The sequence below is a fragment of the Gossypium raimondii genome, chromosome 8, assembly GCF_025698545.1.
Source record: "Gossypium raimondii isolate GPD5lz chromosome 8, ASM2569854v1, whole genome shotgun sequence".
NCBI classification, from domain to species: domain Eukaryota; kingdom Viridiplantae; phylum Streptophyta; class Magnoliopsida; order Malvales; family Malvaceae; genus Gossypium; species Gossypium raimondii.
This window is the reverse complement of record NC_068572.1, coordinates 42154775-42178544: the sequence shown is the minus strand read 5'-3', so window position 1 is coordinate 42178544 and position 23770 is coordinate 42154775. Positions and strand designations below refer to the sequence as shown.

The 23770-nt window shown below is 38.3% G+C and overlaps 2 protein-coding genes across 2 annotated transcripts; both read left to right on the top strand.

The window, feature by feature from the left end:
* The first annotated feature begins 8727 nt into the window (after window positions 1-8727).
* On the top strand, window positions 8728-15722 carry LOC105793335 (uncharacterized). The gene is given in 4 exon segments (XM_052634849.1): window positions 8728-8854; window positions 8924-11646; window positions 11693-12021; window positions 12269-15722. Coding segments are annotated over 4 exon segments (6633 nt in total).
* Window positions 15723-20038: 4316 nt separating this feature from the next.
* Window positions 20039-21927, top strand: LOC105791513 (3-ketoacyl-CoA synthase 1). Its single transcript, XM_012619598.2, has one exon. It carries the CDS (start codon window positions 20137-20139, stop codon window positions 21736-21738), a length of 1602 nt encoding a protein of 533 aa, XP_012475052.1. The 5' UTR covers window positions 20039-20136; the 3' UTR covers window positions 21739-21927.
* Window positions 21928-23770: the final 1843 nt, after the last annotated feature.

The window sequence follows — 23770 nt, the reverse complement described above, 5'->3', positions numbered from 1 at the left end:
CTTTCCAGTTTGGTGGGCACCCGCTTACTAGAGCGGTGTTCCGATAATTGAAAACTTCTAAGGCTAAAAGAGAATTAAAAATAGTATCGTGCTACTTTAAAATATTAAAGACGCAAGTAACAATTTTCCTATCACCCCAACAAATACATGTCACACCAAGATAAGAGAAGGCTCACAAATTGGCCGCTGATCTGGGTGGTTCCTTACTACAACAATGTCCAACCTACAACCTAGAAGTAAAAAGAAGAAACTAGGTAAGTTCGTAAGATCATAGTGAGTTCCCAGGAAATAAAATCCCACAATAAGGACCATCAGATATTAACAGATTAGACTTAAACTAACAAACTAGTACATCATATCTGGCAGATACAACTCTCTATGATTTGAAGTATCCACTAGCAGATACTCCTACAATCAGACTCAACTTATTGGTGGAAACTATCTATTTTTGGAAACTTGCATATGACGACCACAGGCCAAATTGGTCCACATGTATGCCACCTTCGCAAACTACCCTTATGCAACTGTCAGACATACTGTTTACATTTCATGCAATGTGCACTCCTTGCTTTACACATATGCGCCATTTTTCCCATATACTCCATTCATTGTGCTAGCTTCTAATCCTAGTTTTTAAGAACCTTTTTGCATGTATCTTCTTACCGCTCATCAGAGCTATTTCCTAACCATAACCTTTGTACCCCCAACATTTCTCCTTATATTTGAACACACACATGTTCCCCTGCAAGACCAGGTTTTCACCAGTCACAGTTTACACTAGTGTTATATCGGAGGTAAAATATAATATATTGTGTCTTCTTTTCATCATCATACGCAACATCCCTCTGTTGCCTCCTTACACCAATCTGGATATAGATCTTGTACACCGAGGAAGGAATATTTATACCATGTATATACTAGACTTTTGGGTCTATTTAACCGTTTGTACCCTTAAATACATCTGCTCTTTAAACCTACTCATTAGACACGAGTATTAGGACCAAAGGTTAAAGCCACTTACCTAGCTGTATAGTGATAAAGGTTTAATGACATAACGCAGATAACAGGCTCAAGGTATGAAGAAACTCACCAAAAATCATTACTCAGGGCTTTATCCACTCTACGGGTTCTTTCCCTTAGGCACTAAGACCTTCTCTCATTTCTTTGGCTAAAAAATCGACATCTTTAAACATCAAAACAACCAAAACTTTATAAAATAACATGAATTTGTAGACATGGAAACAGTTTCTACATAGAAGTTTCCTTCCTATCCAGTAACCAAATGAAAATATAGCTTCTTTCTATCTGGTAAAACCTAAAGAAAGGCTTAAGAGATTACCAGCGGACAACTTAGGACGGAAGCTCTTTTAAGCTTAATAGACAACACATTCATTAACGATGAAGAACTCTTCTGGTTTTCTTCGATGAGAATAAATGTTAGTAGAAAAGATGAAACATAAGTCTTCTCTCTACTACCAGGCTATCTTATTTATAGATAACTCACATCCAAATCCTACTTAGAATTAACTCTAATCAGTAATCATTCTCACACACTTCCACTAAATAACCACATCTTACATGGATCCCCAATTGTCCTAATTATTGACATGTTACGTCCACTAGGATGCTAGATGACTTAAACATGTCCCACTAACTACCACCCTTACATTAGCAGCAATAGGAAAACATGGGTGGCGAACTTATTAGTGGAAAAGTTCGCCTAATAAGGTTCTTGCCACAACAAAGAACTCGTCAATCCGCGAAGTGAAACCCCATAGTATCGGTGTAGTTCAACGCAGTACTTCGCCACGAAGTTACCAACCTTATCATGTCTCAGTCTTGCAACTTAGGCGGTCTTTGCCAGCGTAGTCTCTCAAACAGTACCAACTCTCCAAATGAGGGCGTGACATTATTATTTAAGAAAGGCACCTATTGAAAGATGTCTCTATGAAGAGACATGAAATTTCCTATAAATAGGAATGAGATTTCATTTGGAAATTATACCAAAAAGTTCTAAAAATTCTTGCTATCTTTCCTTCATCTTCTGATATTATTAGATTGTTCTATAAAGAATTACTACAAAAATTCTTTATAGAAATTGATTTTCTTGTTAAACATTTCTCAGTGCTTATGGTCTATTTTTGTCAATGCAAAACGTAAATAGTTATCAGACTTCATTGTATCCTTGAGGTCCATTTGCTTGAAACTCATTTGCATACCAAGTATAGGTAAGGGGAATAGAACCTTAAAGATAGTGGCTTGATACACGCCTTGGAGCCTTGTCCTATTTTCTCGTTTTCTGTTCGAGTTTTTGTTCGTGTTCCATTCGTGTGTTCAAGATTTTCCTCACCGAAGTTTTGCACTAATATAGATAATTTGACATATAAATTCAGACTAAAAACAAAATTTGATCAAATTTATGCATAATATTAAAAACAAAAATTGTAATCTATGCATAGTATAAAGATTAATAATAACATTTGATCAAAAATTTATAGCCCGTTTTAGTCAATGTTATTTGAAGCGGACCGGTGTGGCCAATTGGACCACGAACCGACCAAGGTACCGGTCTGAATAGGGGCTTTGAACGGTTGACCTAAGAATTGGTACGGACCAATTGAATCGGAAAAAAACTTGATTGAACTGAATTTTTTTAATTTTTTTTAAATTTTAATAACCTTTTAGTCGCACCGATGAACTGATATTTAACCAATTTGAGAACCAATCTGATTTAAAATACATTGATTTTAGTATTGAATACATTTTTATTAATAATCCAGTTTTATTTAACTCATAGAAAAATATTATGTTGATCGATATGTAAACAAGTTAATAATAATTAATGTCTTGACGTCAAGAAATTAAAATAAATTATGCATAAAATTATTTAATATTAACATAGCAATTAACATAATTAGATTTACTTGATTCATTAAAATTAAAATAAGAAACTTAAACTAATATTAATGAATGAGGTTTAATCAAAAGTATTACCAAATTTATAATTCATATATTTTACAAGAAGTGAAACTATAAAAGTTTTCTTGAGGGTTAAACATCAATATACCTTATTTTTCAAGAGGTCAAATTAAGAAATTCTTTAAGGGTTAAACATCAATATACCTTCTTTTTAATGGGTATTTTGAGATAATTAAAAAATTGGGGCCAAAAACAAATATACCTTACTTAAAATGGCTTTTGATACATCCTAGTTTAAGATGATGATATATAGAATTTAAAGAAATTTATAAAATTTAGAGTCATGATCTCTATCCGTCCCTAAATTTTATTTATATTAATTAAAATAGACATCAACACAGTTTGAAAAAGATAAATAAAATATAAAAATTATAAGATAATATGAGTAATTTATTTTTAAAAATAAATAAAATAAATCGTTTACTTGTTGTTCGTATATTTAAAAAAAAATTAAAGGTTTTGCATTGAAATATTCATTTTAACCCCATTCCCATATTCAATTTTGGGTCCGTAAATATGAAAATTGGTACAGTCTCGATATTAGTTGTATAAATTGATACATATTATTTAAGTTTCAAATTGGTAAAATGAACAATATTGTAGTAGGGCCCAATTGACCCAAGTCCAAACAAAGTTAATAGCCCAACAAATACAGGCCCGCACAAGCCCAATAACCAAAAACAAAAAAAGGAAAAGAGAACCCTAGCCCCGAATGCACCCAAGAACAGATATCCGCCTAACTCCGCCTCCAAGTAGGTTCCAGCGCCGACGTCTCGGAATCGACCACCCCACGCGCGCCGTTGGCTCCACGTTCACCTGCGAATGCGGACTCAAAGAGTCCGAAGAGAAAAAACAAGCAAAATAATTGTATTTTTGTTTCTTTTTTCGGCCTATAAAATGCCCTTCTATAATCTGTAAAAGGGGGACGGAAGATATTAACAGAGAAGTAGAAAAAGAAATCGAAAAGAAATTCTTTTTAAGGTGAAATCGAGTTTCTATCCTATTTATTTTTATTTTTATTTTATTTTTAAAAAAAGAATACAACAAAGGAAAAGGGGAGAGGCTTACCTGCGTGGTCTTGCTGATGAAACCCGAGGCTCGCTTCGTCTTGGACGGCCGGGATTTGGATCGGCCGTTTGCTTGAGAACGGCGGCGGTGCGAGGAAGCTAGGGATAAAACCCTAGCAGAGCACCAGAAGTTTTTTATTTTATTTTGTTTTTTTTTCCCATTCGGTTTCAACCGATTTTGAAGGGCAAAAATTTGGTTTTAAACAATATTCAAAACGGCGCCGTTTCATCCAGGCCCAGATCCGCGCGGTGACCCGACCCGGAGGGGAGGATCCGCGCGCTCTGACGTCACATGGTTTATTTGCGCAACTGACCCCTCCTGTTTGCAGCGCACTTCAATTACACTCATTTTTTTTTAAATTTGGCCGTATCTTTCATTTCTGTTTCAATTCGGTCTTTCACTGCGCAGCGTTTTGGAGAGAGGGATTAATTTCCCTTTTAGTCCCCCATAATTGTTCGCGTGTTCAAGTTTGCCCTCTCTTATTTATTTTCAAATCTACCCCATTTTTGTTGTTTTCAAGTTCAATTTAGTCCATTTTGTTTTTTAATTTTTTTATTCTTTTTAAATATTTATCATTATTTCATATTGTTATATTATTTATTATCATAGTTATTATCATTACCTCTATATATTCATACATACAGCTTTTACATAGTATATTTATAAATGTTTTTATATATGGTGCATACGCCTACTTTTATATATAATATATATGCAATTTTTAATATATACGGTTTTAAGCCATTTCACATTTAATACACTTTTTTTATTTTTCTACTTCTTTACTTCTACATACATACATATACCTTTTCATATTTTTTAACATATTCTTTTTATTTTTATAAATACATGTATTTTTTTACAAAACATATATATCTTTTATATTTTATTTTTGAAAACATTGGTTTTACTTTACTTTTGTAAATATATACATATTTTTTCCCTTTTATTTTATTTTGAATACATGTTTTGGTGCTTGTTTCATTGGATATATTTTATTCCTTCTATTTGTACATATACTTGTATATGTGTTAGTATATGTGTATATATATTTGTAATTTTACGGTTATATTGTATTTGTATATTTATATTTGTAAATATTTATTTGTATATCCTTGTAAATTAAAGGATTTGTATCATATTGTATATTAACTTTTAACATACCCTTTTGAAAATATAATTTGGTTTTAACCATTCATCAAAGTTATTTTCTTGATTTAAAGGTTTTTTTGGATAAAAGCATTTTTGGAAGTTTGGGATTTTCGAGGGAAATTGAGCCCTAACGTATTGGGTTCCGGTTTTCTTAGTCAATCCTAAATGACCAAGAATATTTCTTATTCAAGATGCATAAAAATCATTTTTGGGAACTTAATTTGTTGTGCCCTAACGTATTGGGTGTGGCATGTTATTTTCTCGAAATGAAGATTTTCGTATAAAATAAAAGTGATATTCAAGTTTGGGGAATTATGAGGAATTGTACCCTAACGTATTGGGACTCGATTTCTGTACATGACTTGAACAATTGGATATCCTTTTGCAAATTTCATCATTCAAACTTATTTTAAAATCTTTTTAACTTTCGACACTAAGACATCAAATAATCAATTTGGTACCAATTTTGGGCGTTATGAGGGTGCTAATCCTTCCTCATGCGTAACTGACTCCCGGACTTATGTTTTCAAAATTCGCAGACCAAAATAATTTTTAAGGTGGGCCGGTCACACCTTAATAAAGGATCGGTGGCGACTCCAGTTTTTGTTTTTAAAGTCGCAACTAAATTTTTGTTTTCAAAAAACGGTTTCGACAGCTTGGCGACTCCGCTGGGGACACTTGAGAGTCGAGCCATAAACTGATTATATTTGTCTTTGTGTCGAAAATCAAAAGTTTTAAAAAATTCATGAGTTCCCTTCGCATTCATCGTTTTTTCCATTTTGGCATGTTGGTAACCTTGCATTTGCATTTTGCATTTTACCCTTAAGTGGGAGCGAGAAACTAGTCCTTCGTGAGGTTTTCACCTCCGTGCAGGGTAGTGGACCGCTTCCGGGATACATCTGTACCTATGTCTTCGTGAGATTTTCATCTCCGTGCAGCCATAGGGAAATGTGTCCCCCTGAACCGAACTCGATCCACATGAGCCTATAATGGGTGAGGATCGAGGAATTTGCTGGTTTGGGTACCCTTACTCTAGAAACTAAACTTCATATAGTGAGCTTTAGGAACTTGACCTAGGTAGAACTATCCCAAAACCCTAGGGGATTCCTGCTTAGGTGTTTCTTGCTATTTTATGTTTGTTTATATCTTTATATGTGATACTGACTTGGGTTTCTTTTGTTTTATTTGCATGACATCATGATAGCATAACATTTTATCCTAAAAGGGCGTTAGTTCAAATTCGGTTGCTAGACAGAAAGCTTGTCATGGAAAAAGGGTTTCTTGATAAGGTGGAAGATAATGCAGCTGTCCAAACTTGGTCTGAGACAACACAGTAGGAGAAAGGTGATGTTTGGCCGAAGGATATGTGTCAGAGTTGTGGGACTTCACTCGTGTTAGTGTGGCTCAGAATAACCTACAGGAACTAAAGGAAATTTGGGACCGGTGGAATGATGAGATTAAGCAACTCTTCTTTTCTAGCTATGGAGACCTACCTTACTTGCTCGACGTAAAGGTTGATAAGCACCTGTTCCGTGCCTTAGCCCAATTTTGGAACCCTGCTTATAGCTGTTTCACCTTTGGAAGTGTTGATTTAGTGCCTACAGTGGAGGAATATACGGCATTGCTTCGTTGTTCGAAGATCCAAGTAGATAAAGCCTACTCGAGAGCTGCTAATGCTCTAGCCTTTTCGAAGAAACCAATGAATATTACGGGGATGAGTGAGCAATGGGTCGCAGCACGAATCAAACAGAAGGGAGATAGTAAATGCATTCCTTGGAGGAACCTAAAAGACTTAATTCTTGCACACCCGGATATGAGGAAGAAGGTTGATGTCTTTGCCTTGGGTATTTACGGCTTAGTTGTCTTTCCTAAAGCCTTGGGACATATTGATGAAGCAGTCATTGACCTTTTTGACCGTTTTGACAAGGGGGTTACACCGGTTCCAGCAATTTTAGTAGAAACCTTCAGATCTCTGAATGAATGTCGAAGAGTAGGTGAGGGTAGATTCATTGGATGCACGCAGCTTCTTTTAGCATGGTTTCACAGTCACTTTTGGAAGTTGGATAAGGTTTCCTATCGGGTTTTTTCTGAAAATTATTTGCCATTGAAGGAAATAGTGGCATTACCGAGGCAGGATGATATCTCAGAGGAAAAATGGATGGCAACTTTTCAGAATCTTCAAGAAGGGGATATTGAGTGGAGAGCTCCTTGGATGCTGTCGGATGAGATCTTATATAGGTGTGGAGATTTTGATTGGGTTCCCCTACTTGGTATTTGGAGAGCTATTGGTTATGCACCGTTACTGGCATTGAGGCAGTATAGATCGAGGCAATTCGTACCTACAACCCAAGGATTAGCTCAAAGTGAATTCTCGTATAAGTGTGATGGCTACAAGAAGAGGGTACGAGAAATGACTAATGCTTGGAGGCAGACTCGTCGATTGAAGAGATTGGCAGTAGGTCCATTAGTGACTCCTGAATATATCAGTTGGATAGGTAGGAGGGTCAATGACAACATACCTGTACCAGGTCAAGGAGACAGTCAACTTGTAGGAAAGCATGTACATATGGTCCCTTCTGAGCTAGAAATCATAAAACAAGATTTTGAAAGAAGAAATTCTGAGCTTGAGAAGAAGATAGGGCAAATGGAAGAGGAAAAGATGAGTCTGAAGCTGGATGTGGATGTTCAGAAGCTGGAAACCGAAGGCCTGAAGAAAGAAAAGCGCAAAGCTGAGGAGGATTTGAATAGCTTGAAGATGGATTATAAGAGGCTACGTATGTCAATGAGAACTACTGGATTGGGAAAAACCTCAGAGCAGTGGCGTCAAGAAGTTCAAGAAGAAAAGGTTAAGGCTGATAGGTGGGAAAAGAGATTTCAGGAGGCTAAAAAGCAAAATAAGTCCTTTGAGAGGAGTTTGTCCAAAAGCCAGAGCGAAAAGGATGAATTAAAAGCTAGGGTCGCCGAACTGGAGGCAATGTTACAAGACTATGAAGCTAGAATTGAACATCTGGAAGCAAATGAAGATCATCAAAATGAACAGCTTCACTATTTTCAGGATCAAGTTGCAAGCAGGGATCACATTATGGGAGAAGCCGTGGTTCAGATCCAAGGGGTAGCTGAGCACTTGCAGACTTTGGCAGTACAAGCTGATGTGCTAAGTGTGAAGTATGAATCGGAATCAGATCAAGGGCAGAAGTTGGCATCATTACTTAGGGAGATTAAAGTTCTAAGTGTTAGGGCAAAGCCGTATTTATAGTTGTTTTATGTAAAGAAATTTTTTCTCTAGTAAAGTTTTCTGAGTAGAATTGAATTATAATTAACGCCTTTTTGCATTCACCTCATGCATTGCATCATATGCATTAGCATCACATCATATGCATTAAAGACCTTTATTAAATCCTAATAAGTCAAAATTATTGCTCAGTTAACCTGGAAACCAACCAACCAACCCGACACCGATACAGCACTCGAGCAAAGACAGAAGATATGGATCAGAGATTAGAGAAGCTCGAACAGTACCAGAAGGAGATGCAAGACCAGCTTCAGCTAGAAATGCAGGAACGGTTAGACAAGATGAAACAGGAGATGTCTGAGAAGATGCGGGAATCTCAAGAGGACATAGTGGCAAAGTTAACCCGATTGATAACTAAGGGAGGTGATAAAGGAAAGGGCCCCATGGCAGATGTCGATGAGGGAAATGATGATGAACTTTTCTATCCTCCAGGTTTCACCCCTCCACATGAGCGAACTCAGGCTGAATACCCGCACAAATCTACTGTCACCATCATGCCTCAGCAATTTCGAGCTGGTATTTCGAACCTCCAAACTGGGCCGGGTTTTAATCCCAAAAATAACCCCATGAACCCTGCCATTCCGGACTTTGACGAAGTGGCTGAAAAAGAAAGAATAAATGTGGAATTACCGAAACAGTTAGAGGATCGATGCAAGTGGCTCGAGGAGAAGTTCAAAGCAATGGAAGTCACTGAAAGTTATCGAGGCATTGACGCAAAAGAGCTGAGTTTAGTGCCAGATTTAGTACTCCCTCATAAATTTAAGATGCCTGAGTTTGAAAAGTACAATGGGACAAGCTGCCCAGCAGCTCACATCACCATGTTCTGCAGGCGAATGACGGGTTATGTTAACAACGACCAACTCCTGATACACTGTTTCCAAGACAGCCTTACTGGGGTAGCATCCAAGTGGTACAATCAGTTGAGTCGTGCCACGATTGGATCATGGAGGGACTTGGCACAATCGTTCATGAAACAATATAGTCATGTGACTGACATGGCTCCTGACAGAATCACCCTTCAGAACATGGAGAAAAAGCCGAGTGAAAGCTTCAGGCAGTACGCACAGAGATGGAGGGAGGTCGCAGTCCAAGTTCAGTCGCCGCTCCTAGAAAAGGAAATGACCATGTTGTTCATTAACACCCTGAAGGCACCGTTCATTACACATATGTTAGGAAGAGCTACAAAAAGCTTTCCTGACATAGTCATGAATGGCGAGATGATTGAGAACGCCATCAGGAGTGGGAAGATCGATGCTAGAGAAAGTAACAGAAGATCGACTTCGAATAGGAAGGAAAACGAGGTGAACAACGCGAGCACGTACAACAAGGGTTACTCGAAGTCAGTAACAGTGAGTCAGCCAGGAAAGATGGCTGCCAATCAGCAAAGCTTGTCGAGACAAGAGGTCGGTACAAGGCGGAATACGGAGAGGCCCCAATTCACGCCAATTCTTATGTCGTACAGGGAATTATACCGAAACTTATTCGACGCACATGTAGTTTCCCCTTTTTATCTGAAGCCCTTACAGCCCCCGTACCCCAAATGGTACGACACAAATGCACAGTGCGACTATCATGCGGGAATCACGGGGCATTCCATAGAAAACTGTACCGCCTTCAAGAAGTTGGTTGAAAGGCTCATTGGTATGGGTGTCGTTAAATTTGATGAAGCCACCAAAGTAGAAAATCCATTACCAAACCATACTGACAGCGGAATAAATATGATGGGCGAGGACAGAAAAATCAAGGCAGACATTGCGGACGTGAAGACTCCTTTGAGATGGGTCTGGAAAAAGATGGTGAAAAGGGGGCTAATTGTTTCAGAAGAAAGCTGTGAGAAGAGGAGGAACTACTGTGAGTTCCACTGTAAAATGGGGCATGAAATCCAAGAGTGTACGGAGTTCAAAGCCTTGGTACAGGGTATGATGGATAATAAGGAGGTGGAATTTTGTGAAGGAATTCAGAGGGAGAGTCATGTATGCACGTCAGAGTTGGCGTTGGGAGTCCCGAAGGCTAACCATCTTGTGGTTATCATCTCACGACCTAAGAATAGTGAGGCTGGAGCGCGAGTAGCACCAAAGGTCATCATTCAAAAACTGACCGTGTTTACTTACAAAGATAACAAGAGGGTTCCTTGGAATTACAATTGTAATGTGACAATCCCAGGGAAGGAGGACTATGATGAGGGAGGGTATGCCGAACAGATGAAGGCTCGAGTAGAGCCAATAAGAGAAGAAACTCTGATTGGAAAGAAGAAGAAGGCGGTCGAGCCTGAATCGGTGGTCAATGAACCAATCAAGGAGGAGGAAGCTAGAGAGTTCTTGAAGTTCATAAAACATAGCGAGTACAGCGTTGTGGAGCAGCTGCACAAACAACCAGCTCGCATATCTGTGCTAGCTTTACTCCTAAACTCGGAGGGACATCGAAATGCACTACTGAAGGTGCTAAATGAAACTTATGTGGCCAACGATATCTCTGTTAACAAGTTGGATCGACTGGTCGGCAATATAAGCGCTGATAACTTCATCTCTTTCAGCGATGACGAAATACCACCCGGGGGTATGGGATCTACTAGAGCTTTACACATCACTACAAGGTGTAAAGGATGCATATTACCGGGAGTTCTGATAGACAATGGATCGGCATTAAATGTATTGCCCCTGTCCACGCTCAACAGGCTACCTGTGGATAGTTCGCATATGAAGTCGTGTCAGAATATGGTGAGAGCATTTGATGGCACTGAGAGGAAAGTAATGGGAAGAATTGACATACCCTTATTAATTGGCCCAACTGTCTTTGAGGTGGATTTCTTGGTTATGGACATCAAGCCTTCTTACAGTTGCCTATTAGGAAGGCCGTGGATTCATTCAGCAGGTGCGGTACCGTCATCGTTACATCAAAAACTGAAGCTGGTGTCAGAGGGCCGGGTAGTGACGATAGATGCTGAAGAGGATATCATTGCATCTGTGACTAACGATGCACCTTATTTGGAGACGAGGGATGATGCAATCGAGTGCTCTTTCCGTTCCTTGGAATTTGTAAATGCAACATTCATCCTTGAGGGAAGCAAGATCCCGATGCCGAGAATATCAAAGACCACAAGGATGGGTGCTGAATCGATGAGGAAAGGGAGCTTTACCGAGAAAAGGATTGGGGAAGTATCTTCAGGGCCGAGTTGAGGCTCCAGTATTGAAGGACAAGCAGGACCGTTTTGGCTTAGGATACAAGCCAGATGCTAGGCAGGGGAAGATAGAGCAAGAAAAGAAGCGTGAGAGAAGAAGGGCTCGTTTGACAGGGGATGAAGTCGAATTGGAACCCATGACCTTTCCTCACCTATCCAAGACTTTTGTATTGGGAGGATTCCTCTATCAAGGAGTCAGAGGTATTAACACGGAGTTGGAGAGTATTCATGCCGTGTATGAAGAAGCGACGGGAGGAAGAGCTTTGCCAGATATTCGTCCTTACGAGTCGGAAAGGGAGCTAAACAACTGGACTGCAGAAGAAATACCTGTAGTTTTTAGGATTTCCTCAGAGTAATGTCCAGAACACCCTTATTGCTTTCTAGCCTAGAAGTGATAAGGATTCCTTTGTGAAATAGGCTTATGTCCAGAAAATCGTTATTTTAATAAAGTTCATGTTTGCAGTCATTTTTGGAGCAAATCTTTCTTTCCATAAGAGCAGTTATTTTAAGCATCTCTTAAACTACACTTGCATTTCATTCATGACCATATTACACCAAACAAATTCCTGAATCCATATTGTTTTTCATACCTATAACAGGTCCCACGATATCAATGATGCAAATGTCACTCTTACAAACTTAGAGTCTCCTTTTGAACGAAACATGTGTTTAGAGGGATCGCATGATTTTGAAGACAACGAAGACTGTGGTTTGTCTCCTGACTTGTTAAAGATGGTAGAAAGGGCCGAGAAACAAATCCTACCTCACAGGGAATCAATAGAAGTCGTGAGCTTAGAGGAGGGTAAAGAGGTGAAGATCGGATCGGATATCTCTACAAAGACAAGACAGGACCTCATTGAATTACTCCGAGAGTTCAAGGACGTGTTTGCATGGTCATACCAGGATATGCCGGGGTTGAGTACTGACATAGTAGTCCATCGTCTCCCTATAAGAGAAGATTGCAAGCCAGTGCAGCAAAAACTCAGAAGGATGAGGCCTGATATCGTGTTGAAGATAAAGGAGGAGGTCCAAAAGCAGTTTGATGTCGAGTTTCTGCAAGAAGTCAGGTATTCTGAGTGAGTGGCTAACATCGTACCAGTTCCAAAGAAAGATGGAAAAGTACGAATGTGTGTGGATTATCGGGATTTGAACAAGGCTAGTCCAAAGGATAACTTCCCATTGCCCCACATCGACACATTGGTAGACAATACTGCAGGCTTTTCATTGTTCTCCTTCATGGATGGTTTTTCTGGATATAATCAGATAAAGATGCATCCTGAAGACATGAGAAAGACTACGTTCATTACGTTATGGGGGACGTTTTGTTATAAAGTGATGCCGTTTGGATTGAAGAATGCAGGAGCGACATACCAAAGAGCCATGGTAGCCTTGTTCCATGACATGATGCACAGGGAAATTGAGGTTTATGTTGATGATATGATCGCGAAATCTAGAACGGAGGGCGAACATGTGCGGGTCTTGAGAAAGTTATTCTTAAAATTGAGAAAGTTCCAGCTCAAGCTTAATCCAGCGAAGTGCACTTTTGGGGCCAGGTCAGGAAAGTTGCTAGGCTTCATAGTCAGTGAAAAGGGAATCGAGGTTGATCCAGACAAAGTCAAAGCAATACGAGATTTACCTCCACCTCGCACTCAGAAAGAAGTTCGAGGTTTCCTCGGAAGACTAAATTACATCGCTAGGTTCATTTCACAACTGACTGAGAAATGTGACCCTATATTCCGTCTTCTGAAGAAACATAATCTTGGTACTTGGGATGAGGAATGCGAAGAAGCTTTTAACAAGGTGAAGCAGTATTTGTCTGATACTCCAGTGCTGTCACCACCTAACCCGGATAGGCCTCTGATATTGTATCTAACGGTATTCGACAATTCCATGGGGTGTGTGCTAGGCCAACATGATGAAACGGGGAGAAAAGAAAGGGCGATATATTATCTCAGCAAGAAATTCACTGACTGTGAAATGAGATATTCGCCTATTGAGAAATTATGTTGTGCCTTGATTTGGACAACCCGAAGATTAATGCAGTACATGTTATACCATACGACTTGGCTGATCTCAAAGTTAGACCCGTTAAAGTATATGATGGAGTCAACTGCTTTGAATGGGAGAATGGCCCGATGGCAGATTTTATTGTCTGAATTTGATATTGTCTATGTGAACCAAAAGGCTGTGAAAGGGAGTGCAATTGCTGACTTTCTAGCTAGTAGAGCTCTAGAGGACTACGAGCCGTTGAGTTTTGATTTCCCAAATGAGGACCTGATGTGTGTAGCCGCTACTGAAGAAAGTCCCCAAGAAGGTCACAGTTGGAAGCTAAACTTTGATGGAGCCTCGAACGCTGTAGGCAATGGAATTGGGGCAGTCCTGGTGTCCCCAAATGGTGATCATTATCCTTTCACTTGCAAATTGGATTTTGATTGTACAAATAACATGGCAGAATATGAAGCATGCGTCATGGGTATTCGTGCAGCTATAGAGCGAGGAATCAAAGTGCTAGAGGTCTATGGAGATTCAGCATTGGTGATATATCAGCTCAGGGGTGAATGGGAAACAAGAGATCCCAAATTAATCAGTTATCGAAAGTTGGTCCTCGAATTGATTAAGGAGTTTGAGGACATCACTTTTTGCTATCTCCCACGAGATGAGAACCAGATGGCTGATGCACTGGCTACCTTAGCTTCTATGATCAAGCTGAGCAGATATGGGGATATGAAACCAATCCAAATGAGTATCTATGAAGACCCAGCTCATTGTTACAAAATTGAAGAAGGGGAAATCGATGATAGTCCTTGGTATCAAGATATACTACGATATGTAAAAAATCGTGAGTATCCTGACCAGGCAACGGAGAATGAAAAGAGAACTCTGAGAAGACTAGCCATTGATTACGTCTTAGATGGGGAGATCTTGTACAAGAGGGGAAAAGATCAGGTACTGCTAAGATGTGTGGACGCCGTAGAAGCAAAGAAAATTCTGGAGGAAGTCCATGAGGGCATCTGCGGAACGCATGCCAGCGGGTTCACAATGGCTAGGCAGATTATGAGATTCGGGTACTACTGGTCTACCATCGAAGGGGATTGCATCAATTATTCCAAGAAGTGCCATAAATGTCAAATCTATGGTGATAAAATGCATGCACCCCCTTCACCTCTTCATGTCATGACTTCTCCATGGCCTTTCTCCATGTGGGGTATGGATGTTATCGGGCCAATATCACCGAAGGCTTCAAATGGGCATCGTTTCATATTCGTGGTTATTGACTACTTCACCAAATGGGTAGAAGCTGCTTCGTATGCTAATGTTACAAAGTCATCAGTCAGCAAGTTCTTGAAGAGAGAGATCATATGTCAGTATGGAATGCCTGAAAGAATCATATCCGACAATGCGTTGAATTTGAACAACAGCTCAATAGTAGAGATCTGCAGTCAATTCAAGATCCGACATCACAATTCGTCGCCATATCGCCCGAAAATGAATGGTGCAGTAGAAGCGGCCAATAAAAATATAAAGAAGATTGTAGGGAAGATGACTGAGACTTACAGGGACTGGCACGAGAAATTACCGTTTGCCCTCCTTGCTTATCGGACGTCAACCAGGACCTCCACCGGGGCAACGTCTTTCTCCTTAGTTTATGGCATGGAGGCAGTCTTGCCCATCGAAGTTGAAATCCCTTCTCTCCGGGTTTTGTCTGAACTACAATTGGATGAAGCGGAATGGGTTCAGTCTCGACTCGATCAGTTGAACTTGATAGAGGGAAAAAGGCTAAAGGCTATTCAGCACGGTCAGATGTACCAGAAAAGAATGATGCGAGCCTACAACAAGAAAGTCCGACCCAGAGAATTTCATGAGGGGGACCTGGTGTTGAGAAAAATTCTTCCTCTGCAAAAGGATTTTAGGGGGAAATGGATGCCGAATTGGGAGGGTCCTTATGTTGTAAAAAAGGCCTTTTCTGGAGGAGCCTTGATCCTGGCTAAAATGGACGGGAAAAACTTGCCTAATCCGGTAAATTCAAATTCGGTGAAGAGGTACTTTACTTGAAGAAGGGAGGGAACCAAGGTGAAAACCCGCAAAGGGCGCTTTGATTCAAAAAAAAAAGGAAAAAGGAGAGGCTAAGGTGAAAACCCGCAAAGGGCACCTTAAGACCAAAGGGGATTTGAGTTGAAAACCCGAAAAGGGCGGCTCAAATTTTGATTATCACGTGGTAGTCTTGCTGTACCTAAATCGGCAGAAAGGAATAGACGACATCTTGGGCATCAACAAAGTACTGTGAATTTCCTAAACACGTGTTGAATTTAGAAGGGTCTTCGAAAAGTTGTATAGAGGAATTCAAGAAAAGATATTTGGGGCACCTGATCACAATATTTGTATTGAATTCGTTGTTTTAGAATATTTCATTCTTCTTCAATATAAATGTCCCCAGACAATTCTTCTATCATTGACAATCCTTTGCGAGCTATGCTCCCAAATTAATTCTGTTTTATTCATCGTTGTAATCTTTTTCGCAAACATGTTGCATTAGAGTAACGTTTAATGGACTAGTAAAACTTTCACAGGGGAAGTTTTTCATATTACTCTAGAAATCTTTAAACAGCTCAGGAACTTGAAACAGGACTATTGTTTAGACCTTCACCGGGTTAAAAGGTCAGAGATATCTAAGAGTCAAGAGCCAAGATTGAAATTTTCAAGTTTTGACAAAGCGTTGTTGCCACAAAGGAAGCCTTAATGAGCAATAATGACTTTAAACATTTAATATTCATTTTACATGACATAACATTCAAGTGTCATTCATACATGCCTAGTTAGGAACATTTGATGCATTTGATCATGACATCCTAATCATTAGGCATAATTAGGTTCACAAAGTGAGTCATACAGGTCATGTTCCACAGAGAACAGATCGGTGAAATCATACAGCCTTGTCTCCCTGAGTAACAATGGAGCGGGTTGAAAAGTGAAAAGATTGAAGCCACAACGGCGGATCTTACTTCCTTAGCAGTGCAGTGGAACAGATTGAAGCTACGACGGCGGATCTGGTTTCCCTGATATTGCAATTTAAAAGATTGAAGCCACAACGGTGGATCTTACTTCCTTAGCAGTGCGGTGGAACAGATTGAAGCTACGACGGCGGATCTGGTTTCCCTAATATTGCAATTTAAAAGATTGAAGCCACAACGGCGGATCTTACTTCCCTGACAGTGCGGTGGAACAGATTGAAGCTACGACGGCAGATCTGGTTTCCCCAACATTGCAGTTGAACAAATTGAAGATTACAGATCTTGCCTCCCTAAGCAGTAGTGGAGCAGATCGAAGATGGCGGATTTTACCTCCCTGAAGTTGCAGTGGAGTATATTGAAGCCAGCAACTCTATCTCCCCATACTGGTGGTAGAGTAGATCAAAGAAAGCAGATCTTGTCTTCCCATACTGGTGGTGAAGTAGATCGAAGATACAAGTCTTATCTCCCTGAAGTTGCAATGGAGCAGACAAAAGTAACCAATCCTATTTCCTTGAAGTTGCAATGGAGTGGATTAAAACTGCAGATCTCATCTCTCTGAAGTTGCAGTAGAGCAGATCACATCAGATTTACCCTTAAGTTGTAACAGAACAAGTTGAAACTATAAGTCTTATCTCCCTGAAGTTACAGTGGAGCAGATTAAAGATAGTAGATTTTGTTCTTTTGAGAAGCTACAACATACGAATCCTATCTCCCCGACATTGCAGTGGAGTGGATTGAAGCACCAGTTCCTATACCTCTAAAGATGCAGTAGGAAGGAACAATCAATATGGCCAGGCGCAATTGGGCCTTATAGTCTTTGCTCTGTTCTCGTTTCACGACAACGAGCAAAGAGGGGCAGCTGTAGTAGGGCCCAATTGACCCAAGTCCAAACAAAGTTAACAGCCCAACAAATACAGGCCCGCACAAGCCCAATACACCAAAAACAAAAAAAGAAAAAGAGAACCCTAGCCCCGAATGCACCCAGCAGCCGCATATCTGCCCAACTCCGCCTCCAGCAGTTCCCAGGCGCCGCACGTCTCGGAATCGACCACCCCACGCGCGCCGTTGGCTCCACGTTCACCTGCGAATGCGGACTCAAAGAGTCCGAAGAGAAAAAACAAGCAAAATAATTGTATTTTTGTTTCTTTTTTTGGCCTATAAAAGGCCCTTCTATAATCTGTAAAAGGGGGACGGAAGATATTAACAGAGAAGTAGAAAAAGAAATCGAAAAGAAATTCTTTTTAAGGTGAAATCGAGTTTCTATCCTATTTATTTTATTTTATTTCATTTTAAAAAAGAATACAACAAAGGAAAAGGGAGAGGCTTACTGCGTGGTCTTCTTGATGAAACCCGAGGCTCGCCGTCTTGGACTACGGATTTGGATCGGCCGTTTGCTTGAGAAGCGGCGATCATGAGGAAGCTAGGATAAAACCCTAGCGAGCACCGAAGTTTTTATTTTATTTTGTTTTTTTTCCCATTCGGTTTCAACCAATTTTGAAGGGCAAAATTTGGTTTTAAACAATATTCAAAAGCCATGCCGTTCGTCCAGCCTGCCAGACCATGCGGTGACCCGACAGGAGGGGAGGATCCGCGCGCTCTGACGTCACATGGTTTATTTGCGCAACTGACCCCTCCTGTTTGCAGCGCACTTCAATTACACTCATTTTTTTTTAAATTTGGCCGTATCTTTCATTTCTGTTTCAATTCGGTCCTTCACTGCGCAGCGTTTTGGAGGGAGGGATTAATTTCCATTTTAGTCCCCCATAATTGTTCGCGTGTTCAAGTTTGCCCTCTCTTATTTATTTTCAAATCTACCCCATTTTTGTTGTTTTTAAGTTCAATTTAGTCCATTTTGTTTTTTTAATTTTTTTATTCTTTTTAAATATTTATCATTATTTCATATTGTTATATTATTTATTATCATAGTTATTATCATTACCTCTATATATTCATACACGCACAGTTTTTACATAGTATATTTATAAATGTTTTTATATATGATGCATACGCCTACTTTTATATATAATATATATGCAATTTTTAATATATACGGTTTTAAGCCATTTCACATTTAATACACTTTTTTTATTTTTCTACTTCTTTACTTCTACATACATACATATACCTTTTCATATTTTTTAACATATTCTTTTTATTTTATAAATACATGTATTTTTTTTACAAAACATATATATCTTTTATATTTTATTTTTGAAAACATTGGCTTTACTTTACTTTTGTAAATATATACATATTTTTTTCCCTTTTATTTTATTTTGAATACATGTTTTGGTGCTTGTTTCATTGGATATATTTTATTCCTTCTATTTGTACATATACTTGTATATGTGTTAGTATATGTGTATATATATTTGTAATTTTACGGTTATATTGTATTTGTATATTTATATTTGTAAATATTTATTCGTATATCTTTGTAAATTAAAGGATTTGTATCATATTGTATATTAACTTTTTAACATACCCTTTTGAAAATATAATTTGGTTTTAACCATTCATCAAAGTTATTTTCTTGATTTAAAGGTTTTTTTGGATAAAAACATTTTTGGAAGTTTGGGATTTTCGAGGGAAATTGAGCCCTAACGTATTGGGTTCCGGTTTTCTTAGTCAATCCTAAATGACCAAGAATATTTCTTATTCAAGATGCATAAAAATTATTTTTGGGAACTTAATTTGTTGTGCCCTAACGTATTGGGTGTGGCATGTTATTTTCTCGAAATGAAGATTTTCGTATAAAATAAAAGTGATATTCAAGTTTGGAGAATTATGAGGAATTGTACCCTAACGTATTGGGACTCGATTTCTGTACATGACTTGAACAATTGGATATCCTTTTGCAAATTTCATCATTCAAGCTTATTTTAAAATCTTTTTAACTTTCGACACTAAGACATCAAATAATCAATTTGGTACCAATTTTGGGCGTTATGAGGGTGCTAATCCTTCCTCATGCGTAACTGACTCCCGGACTTATGTTTTCAAAATTCGCAGACCAAAATAATTTTTAAGGTGGGCCGGTCACACCTTAATAAAGGATCGGTGGCGACTCCAGTTTTTATTTTTAAAGTCGACAACTAAATTTTTGTTTTCAAAAAACGGTTTGGACAAATATGATGCTAAATTTAATTTTAAAATTTTCCAATTACATGTTATCATATAATTCAATGACGATACCCAAAATTTTGTGTCAAATATAAACCCATCAAATAAAATCCTATACTATATATTAGTAGGTGGTCCAGGAAACTATTATTTCCCGGAACTACCCACCATTAATTCCATTCTATCTTTTTCTTTCATTTCTTGTAAGTATATATATATATATATATAAAAGCTCCCCCATTCTTCAAGTTTCAGAGCTAACTTTGTATGGCTTTCTCCCGCTGATCTTTTTTTCATAGCCAGCTAAACCTACTCTTTAATCAACTTCTAGCTATATGGATAGGAAAAGCATAGAGATGGATAAAGAAAGGCTGACGGCGGAAATGGCATTCAAAGACTCCTCCTCCGCCATCATCAAAATCCGTCAAAGATTGCCTGATTTCCTTCAATCCGTTAAGCTTAAGTACGTTAAGTTAGGCTTAGGCTATGGTTATTCATGTAACCACGCCACCCTTCTTATACTACCACTTATGTTCGCCACTTTGGTTCAGTTATCCGGTCTAAAACCTGACCGGGTTTACGATTTATGGACTATTAATCAAGCTTTTCGGCTTCAGAGCACTGATGCCGCTACAAGACTAGCTGCTTCATTAATCCTATTCTTCCTATGTGGTCTCTACTTTTCGAAGCGGTCCAGGCCGGTTTATCTCGTCGATTTCGCCTGTTACAAATCCCAAGATGATCGTAAACTGTCAGTTGACTCGTTCCTCAAGATGACTGAAGAAACCGGAGCTTTCACCGACGACACGCTTCAGTTTCAAAGAAAGATAGCAACCCGGTCCGGTTTAGGCGATGAGACGTATGTTCCAAGAGGTATAACATCTAGACCGCCGAACCTGTGCATGGAAGAGGCTCGGTCTGAAACCGAAGCTGTTATGTTTGGAGCACTGGACTCCCTTTTTGAGAAAACCGGTGTTAGGCCAAAGGATATTGACATCCTCATCGTGAATTCCTGTTTATTTAACCCCACACCATCTCTCTCAGCCATGGTAATCAACCATTACAAGCTACGTACAGATATCAAGAGCTACAATCTGGGTGGAATGGGGTGCAGTGCAGGGCTTATATCCGTGGAGCTAGCTAAAAACCTCCTTCGAGCCAATCCTAACACGTATGCCGTGGTGGTGAGTACCGAAAACATTACCCAAAATTGGTATTTCGGGAACGACCGCTCCATGTTGCTATGCAATTGCATATTCCGCATGGGTGGAGCCGCTGTGCTTTTGTCGAACAAGCCACGGGACAAGGCTCGTTCCAAGTACCAGCTCCTTCACTTGGTTCGGACCCATAAAGGTGCCGACGATAAACATTACAACTGCGTTTACCAAAGAGAAGATGACAAAGGAACTGTTGGGGTTTCATTGGGTCGGGAACTGATGGCGGTGGCTGGGGATGCATTGAAAACCAATATTACTACTCTAGGTTCCCTGGTTTTGCCATTCACAGAGCAGTTGAAGTTCTTTGTTAGTCTTGTTCGAAAGAAGGTTTTGAAAGCCAGGGTTAAGCCTTACATACCTGATTTTAAGCTAGCAGTCGAGCATTTTTGTATCCATGCAGGTGGAAGGGCGGTTTTGGATGAAATACAGAAGAATTTGGAGCTAACAGATTGGCATATGGAGCCATCAAGGATGACTCTACATAGATTTGGAAACACCTCGAGCAGCTCACTGTGGTATGAGTTGGCATACACGGAGGCCAAGGGTCGGATCTCGGGTGGTGACCGAGTGTGGCAGATTGCATTCGGGTCGGGGTTCAAGTGTAACAGCGCAGTTTGGAGAGCTCTTAGATCTACTCCGATGAGTGAGTCAAGGTGTAACCCATGGAAGGATGAAATGGACAAGTACCCGGTCAAGCTTGATATCTCCATCTCCAAGTAGTATATAAGAAGTGACCCAAGGTTTAAGATGTTAGGTTCCTTCTTTACTCTTTTTTCTTGTAAGAAAAATCGAATCTTATTATCGGCTTGCAACAAGTTGTAATAACGTTGGATTTGCTAAAATGATTCTCTTTAAGTTTTTGTTTGATTGCAATTATCGGAATAACTAGACATATTGTTTTGGAGACTATATTTCATAGTATTTTGCCTTGTAAATCATTTTAACGAAGAAAATGATAGTTCTATGATAACCTAAACCTAACTTACATAAGAAGAGACCAAAATGATGATTATATAATTTATTTAGAATGACAAGTGTGAGGAAAGCAGGTGTACATTACGTTACCGTCCTTATAAAATAAATGATAGATTTCGCTTGGTGATATGCAGATTTGACAGACATCTATTCAGTTTGGTTGGAGGTTGAGGAATTCCATTTTAGTGTGCTATCCATTAGGCTAATTTCCCAAGCAACCCCCAAAATGTGCAATGCGCCCATAGCAGTAAAACTCGATCTCATTAGAAAAAAAAAATTCAAGTTAATTAATTTAATCTATTCAAGTTATTCATTTTTAAGAATCAGTTTTTCGAGTTAGATTTTATAATTCAAGTAAAAATATGGTGTAAATATGTCTTAGATCCTTGTCAATTTTGAAACTGAGCAAATTAGTATTTTTCAAAATTTCAAAAAAGTTTAAAAATTTTAACTAATATTTTTTCAACTTTCTATAAAAATTCAAAAAATTAAAATTATATAAAAATGTTGAAATTTTAAAATTTTAAAACTTCAAAATGATAAATTTGAGTCCTTAAACAAGCAAATTACCAAATCAAATTTATCATACTAAATTATCTTACTTTCAATTATTTTGTTTTGAAAAAGTTTTCAAATATATATTATCTCAAATTTATGTCCTCTAGTTTGGAAGTCAAATCGTCAACAAGATTTTAATTTATTGTGTTTAATTTTTAGTTTAACTTGAATAAATTTATTTGATTTGACTTCAATTTTCCTCTCACTCTACTAGATTAAAAAATGAAATCGAGTTAAGATAATAAAATAACTCAACTTGCTTGATATATTTTCACTCGAATCCATTCAGTTGAATACTTACCCCGAATATCATCATTTTAGTACATACTAATATACAAAGCAACTATTTTTTCTGAAGTTATAATAGTTCCAATACAACCAATTATTACAAATATTAAACCTAATAACAAAATTTGGAGAATTCACGTATTTACACAAAGTGTAACTCAAATTCAAAATTCCACGTGCCTCAACCCTAGAACCAAGATTTCATTACAAAACAAGTATTATCCGTTTTGTAATTCTATAAGTTATGAATGAAACAAAACTTGAAAGGCTAAATATAAATAAAATAACTCCATTGTTGTGTTTATCTTATTCGCTAGTAATGTGCAACATCATTGCATTAAATATAAATATTATAATATTAAATCTAAGAAACACACGTATGGGAAGACAGTTAAATGTGTATTTAAGGTTTTGATAAATCCATAAACGACCATGATGTTAGATCTGCAAAACATAATGGAAAGGTGGTTTTATTTTCAGTTGCTCCCCATTGGTAAAGTTTCTTTTATATAACAGGGATAGACAGCCTGCTTGAAGTACTTAGGAATTGAACTTTTTTATTTTTAAGTCTAACTCGTTTCTTTTAAGACTTACACAAAAAAGGTAAAGCAGATGTCAAAAGAAAAACAAAATTAAAGGCTTAAGTTTCCCAAAACCAACTTAGCTATCCAAGAAATAAAGTGGAGGTAATCTTGGATTCGTCTTCAACAATCATTAGTACTTTGAATGGTAAAACGAACATAAAAAATACAAAAAAGAAAAACCTGAACGATCTCTTTCTCCTACTCTTGATAAATGTATATATATATATATAGGGATTAAATTAATTGTTTTTAAATTCTTGAATTTAAAAAAATCATGATGAAAAGCATGAATCATATTCAACTTTGAGAATTTAGAATTCAGAATTGAATTTGAATTTGAAGTTGAA

Coding starts and splice junctions, on each gene's coding strand:
- LOC105791513 (XM_012619598.2), top strand. CDS start 20,137: ATGGATAGGAAAAGCATAGAGATGGATAAAGAAAGGCTGACGGCGGAA.